This window comes from Phlebotomus argentipes, unplaced genomic scaffold (genome assembly GCF_947086385.1).
Source record: "Phlebotomus argentipes unplaced genomic scaffold, Phlebotomus argentipes genome assembly contig_5, whole genome shotgun sequence".
Taxonomy (NCBI): Eukaryota; Metazoa; Arthropoda; class Insecta; order Diptera; family Psychodidae; genus Phlebotomus; species Phlebotomus argentipes.
Window position 1 is genome coordinate 12656629 of NW_026776165.1, and position 21381 is coordinate 12678009.

A 21381-nucleotide genomic window follows, 5' to 3' on the forward strand; every position below is an offset into this window, starting at 1 on the left:
CCACACACAACCGCCGCGCGATCGCCGTCCGTTGTCGTTGCCACTGGCGTTACACACTCGCAGACTCCTCGCATCATGGGGATTGATAATGAAGCTGCGCTTGATGATGATGCAGCGATAATGATCGACTCTCAATTGCTGTGCCATCTCATCAAATGCAACCCTCCCCATGCCCCTGCCAGGCCTTCTTCATTAGTGTCGTGATTATTTTTGCTAATTGCCCCTCGCCAATTCCATCACACCAATTATTCCACGCATCGCGTCGTCTTGTGAATAAATATCAAATATGATTGATTGAGGCGTCCACTAATGGTCGCCTAAAGAGATTCATTCAATATCTAGACCGGAGGAGTCACGCGAGGTCGGTGGTTAATTGAACGGGGACAAACGGTGTTGAATGGCAAATGGCGGGGAGGCAAGGCGCCTGCGGAGTGCAAGACAACTCCTTCGGGCTGTATAAATAGACTAATTGCCCTGCTCTCGTCTCAGGATTCCCAAGATGCAATTACTTCTCAGATCACTTGACTTTCCTATCATTGGCAGTGAGACAAAGTCGTGAGATGGGGTTTTTTTTTCAATACACATTAATCTGTAGCAGAGTAAAGACCTACGCTGACTTTGCAGGACACAAAACCAATGTTTTAGATGCATTTTGAGGCGTATTTTGACAAGATTTGTGACCTAATTTTTCCTTCATTGTGTAAGAATCTTATATTGCTTGCTTTAAAGCAAAATTGTCCTAAACGCCAATTTTATTGAAGATCTCACAAATGCAATTGTTCGCGTGATTTTTTTTCGCAGTGACAGGGAAATATCACCTGAGTTGCAACACACTCAAAATGATACTTAAAATGTGTCAATTTACATAACGCCGAGCGTCGGTCTTTTTCTCTGTGGTGAAAATAATCGTGTCTTAGAGATTGATGCAGCAATTTCGATGGGCCCAGAGGCATCTCACCTGAAAAGCTCATAATTGGACGCTCATCCAATTTGGGTCTCGCGATCGCCTCTCATGTAAATTAATTAAACTCTCATGTTGCGCGCTGAAATGTCGAAACGTGTGCTACTGTGGTGAATTGTTGGAGATCAAACTCTCCCATTTGTGTGTGCATTTTTTTTCTATCATGTCCTCTTGCAAAACACTTAATCCAAATAGCACTGGCAGGAGTGTCGATTGGATAAGTTCGATACAAAAAAAAAATCACTGCATTTGGTGTGTGTAGTGTTAATTGAGATTTGCATATACAGGAAGCTGAATGGGAGATAAAATGAGATTTATTATACAGTTTAATTGACAAAGATTTCGGACAAAAACGCCAAGTTATAATGAGAGTGTCTTTTGCGGTTGCCGTGAAAGCTCTCGTGCGCGCCACAAAGCTCCGGCCAGTCAAACAACATCATTTGGCGAAGTCGCGGCACGGCGACTCTCCATAAAATATATCTCAACATTTCTCGCATGGGCACAAAAACACGCGATGCGCTGTATGGGTGCCGTGTCGGACATGGAGTCAGCGCACCACCACATGCGCATGTCGGAGCGTGGGAACGTGAGTTTTGAACTTCATAGCACGTGCTTGAGCGACGAGAGGAAACGAGGCGCGCAAGATAAGGCAGCTGCTGCGCGCGTCATTCGGCGAATTGTATATGTCTGTTGAGTGCGAGAAGCATAAATATGCTCTGCCTCGCGATGGTGAATAACCGCGCGAGCCCGCAGCCAGCATTTCAGTGGCGAGGCGCACAATCAGGCATTGAATAATAAATGGCGATCTCACAGTTCTCCACTTTCATATTTGGACGCGCTCTCTCGCTTTGGGTTTTTAGGGAAGATTTACTAGTTGAGGCAATCATCTCATCACACGGAGATGCTCCAGACACTCGATCTTCTCTGACGGAGATCATCTTTTAGCCTGCACAGCATCTTCTGTGTCATCTCAATGCATATTGTCGCTGGCGAGAAGATTGAGATGATTGTGTAAGAAAAGGGAGTTTAATGTGAAATCTCAACTTCTCTTTAACCCTTTCATGACATCAAGAAGCTAATATCTCTCCTTATTCTACTGGTTAATTAATAGTAACAGGTAAAGAAATTTATGAATTTGTCATTTTCTGACTACAAATAGTTTTATTATTTTTCCTATCTTGTCTTAGTTATCTTTTGGACTCGTGGAATCCTCAAAATCAGTGCTGAGGAATGTTTCTAAACACTCCTTTGGATGGCAAAAAAACCGCATCATAAATGGAGTGAGAGAGATTCTGCAGAAATCTGCGATCATGATTGATCGCGATGGGTGAATTTTGCGCGCGCGATCATTAAAAAGCCAGAGAGATGAAATTTTGATTTGAGCTGCGATGCAAGAAAGGCCAAATCGAGTTGAAGAGCATGTCGAATTCACGGCTGCGAGGATGGCAAGAAGAGGGCAGAGATCAGGGCAGAAACGACACAATGGATGCATCTCACCTAATCCTTCCAATGCATAGAGATCATGTTGCAATCGATCGCACGTTCCCACGATCGGAATCGTGTGCAGAGCACGATTCTGTCTCAATCACGTGACAGAGTGCACTCGGCATGGGGCGAGGAGGGGAAGGAAGGGCCTCTGCCAACAATACGGTCACGAACACGCCATTCAGCGCGCTCTCTTCATGGATCAGAAGCCGATCACCAGTGTGCGCAGTGCAGAAAAAAGGCCCTGAATTGGGAGACGAAGAATAAGAGAGATGAGAGCGAGATGAAGAAAATGGGATGCGAAAGTGAAGAAAAAATTGGGTATAATTTACTCAGAGGAGTTTTCGACGTTGCACCCGGCAAAATTCCCATGGAATCACACCGCGTGCGTGCGACAGAGAGGGCGCGATGCGGCTGTTGGCATCTCTGGAAAAGAGGTGATGGTGTGCGATGGCCGGAAAAAAGAGGGACAGTCATGATTCCGGGATGCAACCCTCGGTGCGAGCAATCGTCGACATATGGCGCGCAAACGCAGGTCACCTCATCACCCTCTAAAGCCGTGGAGGGTCAAATGGCTCTGCATCTGTCGCGCGGTGTTAATTGGCGGTGCGCGACGGAGAAATTTTCTCACGGATGCGCGCCCTGACGTGGGTGGAAAGTTTCCTGCCGCATGCAGACAATGCGCTGGACTGACAAATGGGAATTCCGTCACGTTTTCCCGCGCCAGAAGGTCAAACAATCAAAATCTCAGGCTTATCGATAAAAACACACTTGAATGCACAACAATTCCTCAGAGGGCCGACAAGAAGTCCATGATATTGATTCCGATTGTCGGACAAAAACATTTATTCAAAGAAGACACAAGACATTTTGGGGTGAATGTTTTACTTGAGAATCTTAATCATGAAATAAAGAACATTTTCCAATACGTTAGATGAATTTCAGTAAAGTAAAAGATAGGAATATTTCGGAAAATAGAGCGTCTTATTTTCAGGTTTGAATGACCCTTGAAACTTATCTTAAGCAAACACACCGAATTTATATTACTTTGTAACCTGTTGATGGTCCGCAACTGCATATTTTGCTTAAGAATCACACCTTCTCAAAGGCAAACACCTTATCGCTGTACTCAGTTCACGCCGCAAAGCCGACCATTGAATTTTAATTATCTCACTTCTTGCGCGTTCCCTCGTTCTCGTTCGGGATGGCATTGTCGCCAGGGGAGAAGATAATTGACCAAGAACAATCGCCGGGAGAAAATTGCTACAATTGCTGGTCAGAACTACACTAATTGTGCGGCTAAAGACACAGGAAATGGCCGGAGAGTTGAAATATTTCACGTACATGATTATTAATTACAGTGATCGAAGACACACGTGTTGAGGCGATCGCGCGATTGGAAGAGCTGATCGCGCGCGCTATTTTATTGGCATTCCTAGAGAGATGAGCTCGTGCTGGACACGCGATGCTCTACGAGAGATCAGCCAAGTGTCTACTTATGCGCGCATTCCACACGGACATTCGATCTTCCAGCACAGGAGTCGTCTTTCGCGTGAGTCAGATTGAGGCCAGAGAGGGAGTTTGATATGTGGGTCACTCTGTGGTTTTGTTGAAATCAGATGAAGCCACACACATTCATTACAGCCCCAATATTATCAATTTCAATGCAGACCCTCCGCAATTCATGCTGTGCTGAGATCATCTTTCAGAAGTCTGCAGACGGATTTACCTAATTGCGGAGTCACTTTTCGTGCAAACTCTTGAATGCCAACATGTGGAATCGCGACAGAAGGTTGAGATTTTCTGAGATCCCGAGTGTCAAAATATAGACACACGTGTGGCTCACGACATTTGCTTAAAACACTTTACAATCAAATGTTTTTTTTGCATCAGAAAGGTACTGTTAAGTAAAGACTATAAAGCCTCTAAAGATTATTATTGTAATGCTCGAAATTGAGAGACTAGAAGCTTTGTTCTACTTTACTAAACTCGTTTCATAATCTCTAAATATCTTGTAATTTGTGAAAAATTTGCAGAAGCCACAAAGTATTCAATTAACCAATTTATAGATATTTGTCTTTATTTATAAGATATGAATTTAAAGTTGCATAGTATCGTAAGTTTGCTGAGAATCACGCCGTATGATGTAATTTATTGAGACAATTTATCCGATTTTAGATTGTATACAAAGCCAACTAAACCCTAATTTATTTTCCTTCTCACAGCTGGATGATTTGACGATTATGGCATATACTCTTTAACTGTCATCTAACTTGTTCTGGACATCAACAAATTTGGATTACGGGCAGCAAAGTGTAAACACACTCTCCGTGAAAGTCCAAAAGCAGTGGCAATTTGTGGGCACCTTAAAAGAGTCACCAAGAGAAAATTATGGGCAATTTGGCCGGACTTTTCCGTTCCCACGGTTTTCTCGCTGCCTCCATCATCATTATCTCCGGCTGCGCGGATCTCCTGGCGGGGGATCAGCTGCCGTCTGGTTTTTGCTGCGCGCGCAGCCATTCATTCACCAAATTGCTGCATGAGCGGCAATTGAGGAAGAGTTGTGACAAGTTCAGCGGGAGATTATCTGACCATCTCATCGTTCACGCATCCCAATTAATCGGCTGCCACAACTGCCGATCGGCGGCTAGACATGCCGATAGGCGCGAGATCATATTGCGCGGGCGCTCAATGTTTGGCGCGGCGAAGAGTTAATTTTGAGCACGAAAAACACACACAAACGCCGTTGCGAATAATCAAGTCTTCCCAGATGATGGCAAAGAGGCGAAAGACATGGATGGAACAAATGATGCAAGAAGCTGCGAGGAGGCGAGGCTCCAAAAAGTGCCTGCACGATTTTTAAAATATTGTGGACGACGCGCACATGGCCAAATTTCTCGTGAGAAAAAGGACAGATGTGATTTGGATTTTGGTCTGAAATTCCTCCTCAAGTTTTATATAACAAGTCGTGGCGTCCCTCAAACAATAATAATAATGTATAGAGACGACTTGGACCCTAATTCCTGTTCACTCTTCCTTCTCTCCTCTTTGTGGCCATTCCTTCTTGCCCTCTCTCACTCTCGCTTCTTCGCAATCTCAGCTATTTCCACTTCAGCATTAATTCATTCGCCCCGTGTTGACAATCCGCAGCCAAAAAAGGGATCTCAATTGATGCTGAAAGGAAGGGACGCCAATTTTGACTCGATGCTGAGGAATTCTGTCATGAGGGCACAAGACGGTCACACGATCATGGTGAAGAGCTCTGCTGATACAATTAAATACTTAATATGCTTCATTAGGCCTCGTCAAGGGGAAATGCGACGTCAGCAATCTTGCCATTGACTCAATTTAAATTGCTCCATATATGAACTCACCCTCAACATCAGAAGATCGCTTTTTAGTGTGTTTTCTGAGAATGTTTTTCGTGCCATCATCGCAAGTCTTTTCATCTTCTAATAGGGCAATTATTGAATTCTATTTCACGATCATCAATAAATTCCTTCACTTCTTTTGTGTCCAGTTTTTGGGGTTCTTTTCATGCCCAAAAATGGGAAATTCATTTTTCACCTCGCCATTGAAACTGAGATGAAAAATCACAAAAAGCACCCAAGTTGGAAAGATAAAAAAAATCACCAATAAATAGTCGCATTAGTTGATGCACAGCAATAAATAGCATTTCTATTATCAACAAATATTTCAATGCCTTTGACTTGCATTGAGTGATTTTTGTGTGTCCCAATTTCTGCACTCAATGGCAACACAAAAACGACAAATAATTGACGTTTATGAAGTGTGTATTGACCAATTGATGCTAAAGAATTAAAGCATTTTTGCCTTCTCATTCTTTTCTTCTTTCTCGAAAACTAAGAGCAAAAAAAAACGTGTGTTTCTTTTGAAATGTCTAAAAAAAAATGGTGAAAAAATGCAAAAGACTTCAGCAAGAATGACATCAATTGGGTAAAAATCTCCTCTTTCTCTCGAGGATGTGTTTGAGGAATCAATGAGGATCCTTTTCTATTTGAAAAGCATTTCTGGCTGAAGCGACGCCTGAAATAACAAATTCCATTCAGGCGTGGTGAGAGTTTCATCTTTTTGACATAACACACCAAAAATCAATTTGGCAATAATTTGGTGCAAAAGAGTCCTTTCTTCTCGGCCGAAATCACCCCAAAAAACACACCCAGAAGGATGCTTGACGCTCGACAAGAGCAGGTACCGATAGAAAAAACCAAATAAATTGCTCATAATTATACACATTTCACATTAGAGATGAGCACGAAATTTTCTCTTTGACACTCCAGAGGCAAAAAGGTATTATTTATTTTGGAGTTTTTTTTTTCGTCTACACAAATCCTTCAGGGACGCCCAAAAGCAATCAGTCTTTGATAGGATCTCTGGGAGAGTTGATGGTCAAATAATAAATAAGAGTCCTTAATTGCACATTTTGCGCTCGACTGAGGGTTGAATGATGAATTTCCATAGGCGTTCGGACAGGGGTTTGATGGCCAGAACCACCCTGAAAGTGTCCCTCAGTCGTAGGTAAACGCCTAAGATGGTACTCAAAAGCACCCCTTAATTACCCACCGAAAGTGAAGCGTGTCCGAGAGATTTACGCAGCATCATTTCGCCAAAGAGGATTATGCCATTAAACAGCGATCAAATCTACCTGTTGTGATTGTTTCACAACATTTCAGCCCCCCCAGAGTTGTGTTGAAACTAGATGAGCGTTTGATGGGATTTTGCAGTGCATTTTCAGATCATTATCACGTCAATTACATTAGATTTGGTCTGTATTGTGCCGATTTTGCCACAAGGCGAAGAGTAAAAAATCAAAGAAAACCCTTAAAGATGCAAGAATTATGATAACAAAATGCCTCTGCAGATTAGGAAAACCCTTTCTCTACATATTTGCACTCATCTTCAGACGCCTGTGAAGACTCTCAAGTTGACCAACAAAGCGGATCACAGGAAGAGACGAGCGGTCAAGAGGATTCTGCATGGCGACAACAAGGCCCAAAGTCAAGTGGTTCTTTGGCGAAGACATTAACACCCTCGCGCCTGTGTTTACTTTGGGGATTCGTGGAAGTTCCTCTTGAAATTCAATGTCTCATTTGTTGTCTAATTGTCCTCTTCCTCTCGAACTGGCGCCGGGACAAATATTCCACCAGGAACATCCCAAATAAAGGCTTCCAATCTCATTACAGATTCCCTCAGCCAGTTTGCCCATCGGAATTTAACCGTGTATCTGAAGGTTTATCTCAAGGGGAGATGATATGATTGAAATCTGTACACTATATAGACTAATTGATTTTTTGCTTTCAATTTGAAAATATGACACTCTTGAAATTCCTCTCGAAACTCTGGATTTTATTGTGCTGCTTGATAAATCTGTACAGGAATTCAAAGCATAACTACTTTCGCGAAGCTGTACACCATTTCTGGCCCTAATGTTTCTCCGTTGACTCGCCTGTTGATCACATTTTTTGCCTGCCCACCGCGTGGCCTGTCCTATAAGCGTCCAACTCGAAATATCTTCCCAATTGAGTGCACGTGTTCAAATGGTGGGTTTTAAAATCCCTGCAGGGTTCCGGAGAATACATTACGCTTCTTCATGCCATGTCTCGGTTGATGTTGAGCGGTCGCTCGGTAACACAATACCCCAAATTCCAAGCGAAGATGGTCAGGAGGAGGACAAAAAAGCGAAAGGAATAAGTGTTGCCAGCTACCTGAGGCGCGCGAAGGTTGGGTCGAAAAGAGAAGATTGGAAGAGAAGAGATTGAATCTTTCGATATACATTTTTTTGTTTATTGTCGCTTGTAAAAAGCAGAATACATATAAAGTGGAAGATCATTAGTGGCTTATCTCTCGTTATTAAAGCTCAATGCGATCACATGACTTAAAGATATGCGGTGGGGTTTATCACAATGCCAGCGCGGAAGACGGTGGATTTGCTGAGGGTTCTCATATCGCGGACCTAGGCCTGCACCCAGCGGTCTTGCAGTTGCGGCTGCTGGAAGTGGGAGCAGCAGTAGGTGGGCTGGATGAGGTCGCAGTCCGCCTCCTTGGCCATGGTGGTCCAGAAGAAGGTGCCGGCGTCGGTGCGCGCAAAGTGCACCGGCACGAACTGCTGATCGCGGCTCACCGGCTGCAGGCGGCAGTCGCCGTCGTCGTACACGTACACTGCGGCGTCGCTCTCGCATTGCGCGATCTCCTGCAGGATGCGCGCTTCCAGCGCCTCGTTGGCGGCATTGTCGTCGCACGGCGCGTAGAAGTCAAAGTCGTGGCTGTGGCAGGACTTGCCCAGCGGCTTGGGCTGCGTCAGCAGCTTCAGCAGTGGTTTCAGCAGCTTCTTCACGCGGTGCACGGCGGACTTGGCCTTCTTCGCGTTGTACGTGTTGTCGTTGATGCTGTTGTTGCTGGCGATGATAAAGTCGCTCTGGTGAATCATGGCTGGGCACGCGGGATGCACTGGGATAGCACAGGAATGCACGGGATGCTTGCTGAACAACTGTCTGTTCGAGTGTGAGTCGAAGCACGGCGGCGCAGTGCCTTTTATAGGGCCGAGGGTGAAATGCTGTGCCCCAGTCGCCGAGTCCTCCTATCAGGGCTCGTCGTAAGGGCAGGTGTTCATCGTTGACGCTCACCATCCCGCTCTGGCGCGCGCCGCTCGCCTCTCGGCGCGACAGAGATGGGCGAGCATGTGTGTCGAAAAATGGTGTGTATTTTTTAATGCCACACTGCGTATGAAGGCTCAATCGTGGGAACTTCAATCTCTTCCAAGTTCCCACCGAATTTCGAGGGCAGATGGCAAGCGAGGGTGCCTGATATGGAGATTGTACACAGAAGAGTCCTATTTGCCCGATTATGGGATGATTCGTAGGCGAAATTCAGGACGGGGTGTTTTTATCGTCACTCCTTCACTCTCTCTCATCATCTATTTTTGGGTCTAGACACTCTGCCATCACAGAGTCTCCCTCCCTAAGGGGTCGAGAGAGAGAGAGCATCAAGTGAGTAATCCCAACCCCTCGAATCCTCAAGGGGTGCGTACAGAACGTGTTGTTCCCTCATTGCAGTGATTCGAGGGGTGCGAGAATGCCAGGTATTCTGCCTGCAGTTCCGGGGAAAAAATCACAGAACAAGTGCATAATTTACGGAGGGTCGTTTCACCTGAACTGGCGCGCAACAGGTTTCTCACGGCCATCGCGACTCCCGCACTGCAAGAGATCATCCAGCGCCGCTTAATTGAACCACGCGTCAGTCGCGAGTATAACTCGTGTTGTCATATTTTTTTGTGCGCTCCCGATCCGGAAGGCGCGACTTGGCGTTCGCGAAGGCGGATGCCACGGTCAAGAACAATCATGTGTGGCGGCACGGTGAAAATTTCTGGGAATTTTTCCCACCTTTCTTCCAACAAACTCTTTCACCGCACCAAGTTCGCGTGGGAACTTATCAGGCATTCCCGCCAAGAACAGAGAGACTGCGACGATCCATTGTGTGCAAATGAGATGATATATCTAATTACCACACGAGAGACACTGCCTCATAATCAATGTGATTACTCTCCTGGAACATGGCGAAGAGTGGAGCAGAAGAAGTCAAAATCAGAGTCTCTCAAATTGCAACACGGGCTGAAACACATTCGGACCAAGAAGAAACGCAATAAAACATGAAAAATCCTGTTTGCTACTTGTTGCTGGGCTCACGAAAAATGTCTGAAGGAGCCAAGCGAAGAGAGGTAGCAAAAAAGAAGCGACCCAAAGTGATGGTAAAAAGACATCGCGCGCAGAGAAGTGACTGAGAATCCATTGGCAAAAGGCCGTGAATTGATTCTTTTGTTGCGGAAATTATGCACAGATGTTTCTAAATTGCCCACAGAAAGCTTGTTCTTCATCTCAAAGCAAGAGATAGAGAGAGAGAAATCCGCACGACCGCCTAAATGGACGCTAATTTGCAATTTGATAAGATTACAGAGGAGCAAGAGCTTCAGCGGATGATGGAGAATTAATTGATTGCCCCTGAGCCATTCCAGTGTTGGCAAAACATCACGTCCTCAGCGACAATCGCTAAGCAGCCCCGCGGCAGTCGCCGGGCAAAAGTGAACGTGAAAGGATGCCACGAACGTGACATCATCCGGCCAGGACGGGATCATGCGGAGAAGTGCAGCAAATCCTCGAAGAAGGGTCAAAGAGTGGCCCTGAAGAATGGTCAGAATCAATTGTTCCGCTGCAGATGCTTCACTGCTATTGAGTCGCGCTGATCCTTTACCCATTTTTTTATTCACCCACATCCTTTCCTTTTTCACAATTCACAATCGATTTGGCCCCCGAAAAAAGGCCTCGCAACTCATAGATCAATCGACATGGTTAGAAGAATCGCCCTTCGAGCGAAATGCTTTGGGTTGGCTTTATTATGCTGCACTTCTGGGAGATTGAAAGGACTGCATAAAAGGCTTGGGCCTCCTCAGGAGCCACTATGATGCCGGGGTGAAAAAAGTAAATTAACTGTTTGCTCAATAACAAGAAAGAGAGATGAGAATAGGAAAGTGAAGTAACTGAAGCCATTGTTGAGACTAGCATTGATACAGGACACAGTAATGTATCCTTCAGGCTCCTTGAGGCGAAAGAGATCCTTGGAGAACATCTTCATAACACATTGCACAACATTACATGTACAAGATTGTGCTCTCATTCGCATTCTTATGGTGAAAACACAGCATTTGTAATTTGTAATTTGTCCACGATCATCTCTTTCTTCCCCTCGCGTTTCGTGTATTTTCTTTCCTACTCTGTCAGCGTCCGACTCTGACATGTCGAGACAGCCACTGTGCGAGTAGGAAGGAAAATACACGAAACGCGTGGGGAAGAAAGAGATGATCGTGGACAAATTACAAATTACAAATGCTGTGTTTTCACCATTACGAGCGAAGACAAAATTAAGAAATTGTGTGCTCAAGAGTTTTAAACGCACATAAACACTTGTGGAACGACTTTTGCGTGCTCATGCAATTGTTTAGTTTTACGGCGCAAAATTTATGAGAAAATGAGTTTGTGCCAAACGAGGTGAAAAAAAATATGCTTCTTCATGGAATCCTTGTGAGGAAAGAAGGACGAATTCGTGATATTCAGCTTAGATCATCAGTTATTTGCTGGTATTTTGGGTGTGTAAATAATGTAAATTTCTACCATATCTCGAGATCAGGCTGAGTTTTGACCCGGAAAAGGTCGTAAAGTTGAAACATTGTCGGTTTACCTTTCTGGAAAAATATTTATGTAGAAATAGCGATAAGAAGGAATTCAATGTTTTCAGAGACTTCTTTCTTTCCTCCGCAGGACGCGCCAACAAAAAAATCCTTTACCTGTTAATATCGAGAGACACGTCAAGGAATTCCCATTAATTTGGGGATTTTTTTTCCCCAGCTAAATTACGGGCGAGGGTTAGAGCAGGCCAAAGAGTTAATGCGATGACTTCCCTATCATTTAATGAAGTGGAATTTGAGTGTTATTTTTATGGTGGAAGTGCCGGAGAGCATCAAGAATGAGTAATAATGGATCTTCTTCGCTCGCATCATTCTTTCTGGTTGATGCCTTGCGTCGTGGGCTATTTGAACACGTGCACATCATCAGATATATGATGCTTTTTTCTTACCCCGAAATCCCGTGGTCAGAATCTTCGGGGTATTTATTTTCTTCTCCTTTTCTTTGTTCCTGCGGATTTGCGGCCTTCCTTTGGCCAGAAAGATGGAAGGAAGAGGGAGAGAGAGAGAGAGATGTTGTGTGAGTCATTAAAATGATTCTCACTTGGACTATTTGTAGGCAAACATGGGTGGAGAATTAAATCCTTAGAGGATATCTAATTGGGAAATGATGTTGAGGAATTGTGCGATGGGATAATGAGGAGTTCTTCGGCTGTTGCACAACAAAGGAAAGACGATCCGCCCGAGGGTGAATTGAGACAGGTATATGTGAAATCAGTGAAATGCATTTCCTGTCCTTCAAAAGTGTGCTTTTGCAATTTTCCTCACATGCAATTCACGCTAATCCCATGGTGAATTGGAGGGACACAAAATCGCTCAGGTATGAGGTAGAAAATTGAGCAGGAAACACCCACAATTCTGTGTTTGGTCCGCGTGAGATAAGATAACATCATTGTCAATGGGGGTCATGTTGAAGTGAGGCACAGAATGGATAAGGATTCCGACGGGGATCATAAATTCCAGTGTCGACAGGAAATGTGCTCTTTTCTTCGGTCTCATCACAATAGCTTCACCCTCTTCAGTACTATAATTTTCCTGCTATTGCGAGATTTGAGCCTGATTGATTGTATCTCTTCTGGATTTCAACTCGCATTTCACGGACTGTGAAGCACTACAAATGATTGAGACTCTCCTTATTCTGTCCATCAAACCTGGGGAGAAATCGAGCACTTTGCCGATCTCTTGGTGACAAAATGCCGTGGCCTTTTTGTCACGCCATCAAGAGATTCGTTTAAAATTCTAGTCACATTAAACCCACCACCAATCATCAACGACTTTTATCCCTTCGTCTTTTGTGTGCTCAGTTTATGAATTTAGTGAGGAAGATCTTCTTCTGATGGCATTCTTCACACACAGAGAGATTGGGAGTAAAAGCCACTTGTTGAGATCTCAAATTACCTCCAGTAAAACAGTCCTTTCTCATGTCCTCAAATCATCCCATTGGCGAACGACCCTCGGAAAGTTATTATGCATCTCTTCTGAGGGTTGGTTTTTTGCCGGTGCTGCGACGGAATTTCGGCTCCCACGCTCGCACTGAACACGTGCAGCGATTTTCACCCCACGTCGATGCCTTCACATGAAATTACCATTTGAGGGACACGCAAGAAAAAGGGTCTGCGGACAAAAAGAGCCAAATCCTTGTCGTGCTGTTGAAAAGGGAATTTGGAGCGTGATTTGTTATTTTAGGGTCGCCCATAGAAGTGTAAGAAGTTGAGCCCCTATTGAGGGTGTGGCTGCTCTCCCTGACCATTGTGGACGGATTTCACTGTGGGCCTAAAGGGCGAGAGAGTGATGGAATCCTTAATGCACGTGTTCCTAGAATTCTCGCCGCATGAGAAGTGACGACAAAGATGAGAGAGAAAAGAGACACCAACAATGAGGATTCATTAGGAGATCACAGAAGATCTCTCTCTCGCTGAATAAATTAATGGTTGGTGAAGGAGGTGGAAAAAAGGGATCCTTTCTTGAGAGCCAGAGAGCTATAAAAATCACACCCTCGAACCATTAACACGGCCTTTCACTCACTCATCCCTCCAATCTCTCACAATTCATCGTAAATCACAACTCATTTGTCTGGAATACGCCAGACACTCCTTTTTCCATTCGGCGGGAGAGTGGAATTTGAGTGATCCTTTTTCCTCCTTCGCCCATTAAAAGCACCCAGTCAGATCTCAAGCCGAGTGTCCCGTAACTTAATATTTTATTGGCGACGGAAAAAAATGCATATCGTAGCGGAGGATAAATAACGGCTTAAGAAAGTCTCAAAACAACTTGAGGAATTTTTCCTTATTTGTGCTTCGTGTTTGGTGAAATTCCATGTTTTGGCCATAAATATGAAAATATCGAATTTCAACCCCTATTGCTTCGTGTTAGATATGCTCGAAAATGTGGTAAACATTCATCATCCTCGTTTTTATGAGCAGAACGAGTTGAAGAGTGATTTTCTAGATAAAAGATAGAAATTATACTTTATAATTACTGAGAAATACGAAAAACTAACATTTATTCCTTTTCTCAGTTATAGCGTCCAAATTGGCGATCAAAATTGCCACTAAAGATTGTGAAAGAAACATATTCTTCCTAATTGATTCACCATGGATTCGCACTGAAATTATCTATCATGACGATCACTCTCAACTCTGATCGTGTCTCTTGTGGCCTCTTTAGAGAGGGTTCGCCTTTGATGATGGCACAAGTGCAGATTCCACAAATGTTGACAGACACACACCAGAATGCGACGCTCAGTGGGAGAGAAAGTAGTTAAAATTTTATATTTTAACTGTTGGCCGTAAAAGCAGTGCTTTTTTGCCACATGACCATCAAATCTGGGGAGATCGGAGGTCGTTAAAGGGCGGGTGAGGGTTTTTATTGCGACTCTCTTGATGGCTTGTTGGCTGAAATGGGAGTTTATTGGGTGAAGTGCGCAGCGAAATGTGCCTGGAAAGTGGATGCTTCCTGTCTTTGGTAAATTGGTCATGATCTTGACGCAACCCACAATTTCTCAAGATAATCCCAAGCGAACGGCGAGGGCATGGCAGAAGACACACATTTGGTCTTAATTGGAAACTTATCGGTGACAAAGTGCCAAGCGCATCCCACAATCTTCCGATAATTAAGTGAAATTCAACTCAAGTGGAAAAGCACTTGGGTTTCTTCTTGGAAGATCCTCGCAACGCCTCCTGCAGGACTCCGGGCACCACAGGATGGCGCGCGCAGTGACGCCGATTCGTGACTCTCACGAGGAGAGCAGGAAATGCGAACAATTGGCCTCTGGTGAGGGCAAATAAATAGAATAATTCGGTTTCTGTGGGTCGTGTCGATTGAGAAAGAAGCCAATCTAACAATGTCTTCTGGGGTGACATAATAGTTACGTGCTGAGACTTTGCTGTGAATCCTCAGCGACAAGGCAAAGCGGAGTGATTGTGGGTGGAATTGAGAAAAATACCCTCTGCATCAGCCCTGAAAGAGATCCCTCTCTCTCTCACGATTCTATTATTTGTATTTTCTATTTTGGAAACATTTGTAAACACGAAGAGTCCTTTTTTGCTATTAATTTTCATCTCTCGCCCAAAATGAATCCCCATGGGATATTCTTTGTGATGCTGTGAAATTCAACAAGAAAGGAATTAAATGTGTCTTATATGGCCTCTTCGTTGCCCCCTGAAGACTCCAGTCCATTGTTCGTGCGACGTTCCCGTTTCAATAGAAGGCGAACGATTTCTCGGCGAGAGGACCGAAAGTCCTCAATTGAAAAGCAAACTCACTCAGAGAATTAACCGGTGAACGTGAAGAAATGAACAAACACCGTTCCTCAAAGCCACTTTTAAATTTTTACCTCTCACAGATCCTTTTCCAGTCCGTTTTTCACCCACGCAGCATTAATCAACAATTGCTGGAAGGGTGAAAATACAGAATTATCATCTTTTATATCATTTAGTATTATTTTAGCTCACATTACTGCAGTTATTGCTGCGCCTTCAGAAGATCTTCACTGCAATTCGTACTGTTTCAGCCCTCCGACAAGTGCCTCGTGAAGCGACCGAGCTGATCCTTAGTGATCTTTGCACTACCTGAAGCTGATGAATTGATTGTGTCCGCGTAATTGAATACAATGTGAATTCTCTCATTCTTCTCAAACTAACACCGTAATCGGCCATCGTGGCCAACATCGTCCTTTGTCTGGTGGGCAAATACAAGCCCAACAAAAGCGATCCTCCGGCGATACACAAATCCTGGGTGATGAATTTTTCGGGTGAAAAACTCTTAGACATTTTGCTCGAAAGCCCAATTGTTCAAATGGTCCTTGCAGAGTTTCCTCCTCGCTGAGCTCCTTGAATGGAAATTGATCAGATAAGTGGAGGTTGCTTTTAATGGTGCTTGTGAGATTGGGCGATAGAAGATATTTACAGTGAAATAATATTTGTTAAATATTTGATGTAATATTTGCACTTACCAGGCAAAATGCCTTCGTTCAGGACAATATCTCAAGATAGAGATCTCAGAGAGGTTTCAGCATCACGCGAGAGAAGTGGTCTGAGGATCAGCCAGTGATGGTGATTGAAAAGGTGATTTTAGTGATCATCTTCAGCGCAACAGAAGAGAAAAAAAAAACATATCTGATGGATTAATTAAAAAGATCCCAATTTCTTGATTGAGGCAGAATCAAAAATTCAGCTCCATAATTGGATTCTGTGGATTCTTTTACTCTTGTTGGGTGATTTTTATGACGCCTGTAAAGCTCATTTTTCTCTCGACCGGCAATCAAAAATGTATATAATACACCACATTTATGGACGCTCGGAAGGTGTTGAGCCATTAAAATCTCGCCTCTAAGATGCGCAGAAGCCGCGATAATCTCCGCGATGCTCCTTCAGCTTCTTCTTCCACTCTGGCGGACAGTGAACACGTGCACAGGCCAGCGAGTCCGAGGCGTGATATTGAATTCAATCTGCCGACCTCACGCTGTGGCCTCAATGTCAATTTTACGATACGTCTCTCATCGTGTTGGAAACCGCAGAGTTTTCGGGTTAAACACTTTGTTTCTCAGTTCAATCTCACCCTTCAGCAGACCTTTAAATCGACAGGAGAAAGCTCAACACAGAACATATGCAGATACATATAATGTATTTGTGCATTTTACGTGGAGTCACAATGGAATTCAAGCTCGTCGAGAGCCATTTTCCCGGTATACAAACATAAACAATGGCAAAGAACCTCGAGAGAGTGTAGAGAATTTATGAATGAGTGACTGACAAAGATTGCACTGTCAAGCAAACTTCCTTTCGTCTTCGATGGTTGACTCTTGCTGCGATTCATTCTTCGTCCTCTTATTGCCAAATTGCATGACAAATTGTTCAACTGCAATTGAAATTATTATCTTTTTCTCTCTCTCTTTGAGGCAACATCTTAGGCCACATCCATTCTCACCGCTGAGGATCTTCCTCTTTGTCTGCAAGATCTCAATAGAAAAGAAGGAAAAAGATGATAGAAATATAGAAAATTTCAAATGGTGATTTCCTGCTGTTTGATTGCATTTCACACTGGATTTGGCCGCTTCTCGTGCCCAAAATTGCATGCTGACAAAAGGGTCTCGAGTTCTTCAGCATCTCGCATTGTTATGAATAAGAACTGGTAATCTCTTTGGCAACAATAAAACACCCATGAATTGCTGTTCGTCAGCAAAGATAAGTCCGTATGTGAAATTGATCTTATCTCGAGGGTGAATCGCCGTGCGATGATGTACAATTTTTTAATACGCTCCTAAACCACTCGGACTGCCGAAGGACCCCCGCAGGAGACTTTTTTACCACCACTTCAGCCATCTTTTCAGCATGTCTCGCAGTGCGACAGGCCGTTTTTTGGACAATCTTCGATTTAAGAGAGATGCCAAGGGGGAGATAATATGTCTGTACACTTCGTCCTTCAATTAAACTTTCTTCATAACCTCAAACTATATTTTGAAATCCAAATGTTATATTGGATTTCATCCTTTTTCATTGAATAACTTGAGATATTCGCAACCTAAATCTCCCTTAAAAATTGCATTATAACCAAAAATTTAATAGAATTGACTTCTGTCTCTCAAATTTATCAAAGAACATTCAAAGAAGTTCGTATATTTGCTAAGAAAGATTAACTTGAGATTACATTTTAAACACTTTCACTTCTCAATGCTTCTGTACACCATTTCCGATCACAATATCTCTCCCTTGGGAGATGGTCAATTGAATTTCAGCGGGATTTTCGTCTCTGGCGAACGCTGAGAGATCGGATGCTGAGATAGGAACTCAGAAAATTCACAATCTCTCGATGCCATCTGCAAAGTTGAAAGGAAGACCCAGTGAATATTATTAAATTACATTTTTCTCCTGGCATTTTGCCCCGTTCAAAGTGAAGGGGCGGTAAAAAAGTCGTACGTGATTCAATTGAAGAATTCAAGAGTGGAATCCTGAAGCAATTCGTTCCAGCTTTTGAAAGGTAAAACTATCAATCACGGGGAATTTTCCAGGACTCTGTCCATGGAATTGTTTGAAGCGGGGCAGAGAATCATAAACTCCAGAAATTCATGAATGCCAGTGGAAAAAACACCCCCGAAAAAGCAATTCGTCGCGCTGAATGCATTGTCCGGAAAGGGAATTTAGTATATGCGCAGAAAATGTATCCAAAAGTCTCCTAATCGATTCGTTCCATCTCGTTTGGTCTCCTTTCACGGTGGCTTTTCCAGGTGTTAAAAGCGGCAAATTCTAATTTCATCGCAAATATTTCGCGCTCAATCTTCTGCATTATCCCAAAGGCAATTTTGAGGACTTTTCGCGCTAATGCGGCACTAATTAATTGACTCCTTCTAATAGTCATGTAATTGATAGTCAATTGTCCTCAAAACTCCTCGAAATTGTCCATTTGGATGTGCTCAACACTGAATTATCTTCCAATTCACCTCTCTTTCTGTGCTTCAGTGTTTCGGGGAGATTTTAGCTTGAAGGTAGTAAATATTTTATGGAACTCACATAAACTTATTTCCATCCTCAAAGGACATCGAAGTAATTGATCTTTCCTAAGGAAATCCTCTAAATAAATAGTTAATCACGCACAGGATTCCTGGAAAGAAGCATTAATACTCCATAAAGAAAAACACATTAACAGGAATAGAAGGAAAATTATCCTTGTCATTAAGAGCGTGGAAATTGGCTCATTACGATAAAATCAACAAGAAATATCACAGTTCATCTAGCAAATCATTAAAATTCATCAGTATTTTAACCATCTGCTCACGTTCTGGACTCATTTTCGGCGCATGACGAATTGGGTTGAATTGAAAAAGGACGTCGAAGGATTCTTGTGGCCCATCATCGTTTTTTTCCACTGCCATTCACTGCCTCCATGCGGAACAAATTTGCCAAGATTGTGTGTTCCAAAATGACTCTGTACTTTGGCCTTTGTGCGGATATTTTTCATATTTTGCCGACGATTCAGAAGTGTGAGGGCAAAAAACACAGTGCCAAGAAGCTGAAGAGCGGCTCTTTTGCGGGTCTCTCCAATAAGAATCACGTGCCTTAGAGGATGGCAAAAAGTCTTATTGGAACAAACAGTGCAGAAGCTTGCTGTGCAAAGAGTACGAAAATGTGGTGTACTAAATATGTACAAATAATCTTGTCAGTAATTCTGAGAGTTCCTGTGCGATTTGCAAAAGTGGCAACGCTTTGGAAAGCTTAATTCGTGGCCTACAACTCTCTGGAACATGTCAAAGTTGTGAGATTGATTCTTTCTGGTGTTTCCTTGTATTATTTTAGATCATCTCCAGAAACTTCTTACCATCATGATTTCTGCTTCGCTTCCTCGATGCTCGACAGATGAGTAATAAAACAAGTTGTTCAATTCAAAGAAACGTTTCTTTAAGCTTTATTTCTTGACAAACACAAAAAAAACACACACACAAGAACGCTTATAAATCTTACCAACTAAATTTGTGGAGATCATTTGAAACAATTTGTGATGAATTTTTACATACTAAATTACCATCTAATACACTTTATGCTAATGAAGTTGCTTTCTTTAGCCTTCAGTCTAATCTAAATTGAGTGCGATCGCATGAGAATGTTATACAGGTAGATTAATTGGCACTTTCAGAGACTCTCCAGAATTGGAATTGAAGACTTCCTTCTTCGCGCGCGAGAAATCATCGACAAAAAAAGTTATTGACAATTGATTGAAGAGCTCAAATTTAGTTGCTTTCCTATCACCATTTGCCATGCCAATGTGAGATGATGAGTTTGTGGCCAAAGGTGGTGCACGGCAAATGGGAGAGCAACTAAATAAGAAGGGCGTTATCACAGTGTGTTAAAGCTCTGTCCCGATTAAACTCCTAAGAAATAGTGACCTTAGATCTAGTGGAAGACTGTGATTTGTATCCAATCAAGTCCTTCTACGAAAGTTAATATCACAGAGTGTCCTAAGGCTAATTGTCCTAAAAACTAGAAGCATTGACACTAAATCGGCCTATTTTTGTCCACCCGCAGGAGAGCTTCATGCCAAAGGGTGTGCGGACAAAAGAGATGAAATTTACAACAAAAGCTCTGCTATCACAGTTGTCAAAATATAAACTCTTCAAATTGTACAAGAAATGTTACGATTAAAAGAACTCTAACTTAAGAATTGCACATGTCCAAAGTGAATAAACATGTTTAAATGAGAGAAAAGATTGCACAAATCCTCGCAATGTCAAAATGTCCAAAAAATATGGGCTCGAGAACATTTTTATACGAATCATATAAAAAGCCGAGAGAATTTTGGCAGGATTGACGTGTAAAAATAAAGCTCATTGCAAAAGGGGCCTCGAAAGCTTCACCATCAACTTGATCAACTCGCGCGGTGGATTTCGTGTCTCTGCAGGAAAGTGCCAATTTGGGAGATATAATTCTAAGACCTAATTAATTGTGTTAAAGCAATGCTACCAAAAAGGGACAAACAAGTCCGCGATAAGAGCTAAAAACGAGTGAGTTATCATATACCTAAGCTAGTTGAAGTTGAAGTTGATGTTGTAAATGGGATGCTGCAGCAGTTCCAGCATCTCATTATCCTGGTTCTCCTCCTCTGCCGCGCCGTGAATAGGGCAATTGAGGTTCACTCCGTGATAGAGTGTGTCATCACGGTAGTTTCGATAGCGGCCTGACCGGTTGAGGTTCTTCTCAATCGTGAAGGATTTCGCCATGTAGTTCGTGAGCTCAGTGATGCTGCCCTGCTGATTGTTCAGCAAGTCTTGCCGCTCTCGCGTCTCGGCGGTCAGCATTTCTTCAAACTTATGCCAATAGCGATTCAGGTTCACCTTCGCCGACCGGACAATCTGCCTGGGCAGTTTGGGCTTCAGTGGCTGCAAGAGTAAAAAGAGAAACGTTTAATTGATTACTTGCAATTGCACAGCGTGCCAAAAGAAATGCCTCACCTTTCTGAAGATGTAGCGCCACGCACTGTCTGGATTCTCGCGCACAATACACATGATGGCAGGAGATTTCGGTGCGCACTGTCCCTGAGCAACAGGTTGCCTTTGAGTCCCTCACATGGCGCAGCACGGGCTTATATAGGCACGGAGGACTCCGCCCTCGAAGACATTCCCCCTCTTTTCGGCACGGCAAAAGCACGTGGTTCTCTTGTGCAGTGCTTGTGCTCGGCACCAGCAGCCACCCGA

The 21381-nt window shown here is 43.4% G+C and overlaps 1 protein-coding gene across 1 annotated transcript; it reads right to left on the minus strand.

Annotated features, from left to right (window-relative positions):
- Window positions 1-8316: 8316 nt before the first annotated feature.
- On the minus strand, window positions 8317-8894 carry LOC132256059 (enhancer of split m4 protein-like). The gene has a single exon (XM_059752240.1). It carries the CDS (start codon window positions 8892-8894, stop codon window positions 8421-8423), a length of 474 nt encoding a protein of 157 aa, XP_059608223.1. The 3' UTR covers window positions 8317-8420.
- Between the last annotated feature and the right edge of the window lie 12487 nt (window positions 8895-21381).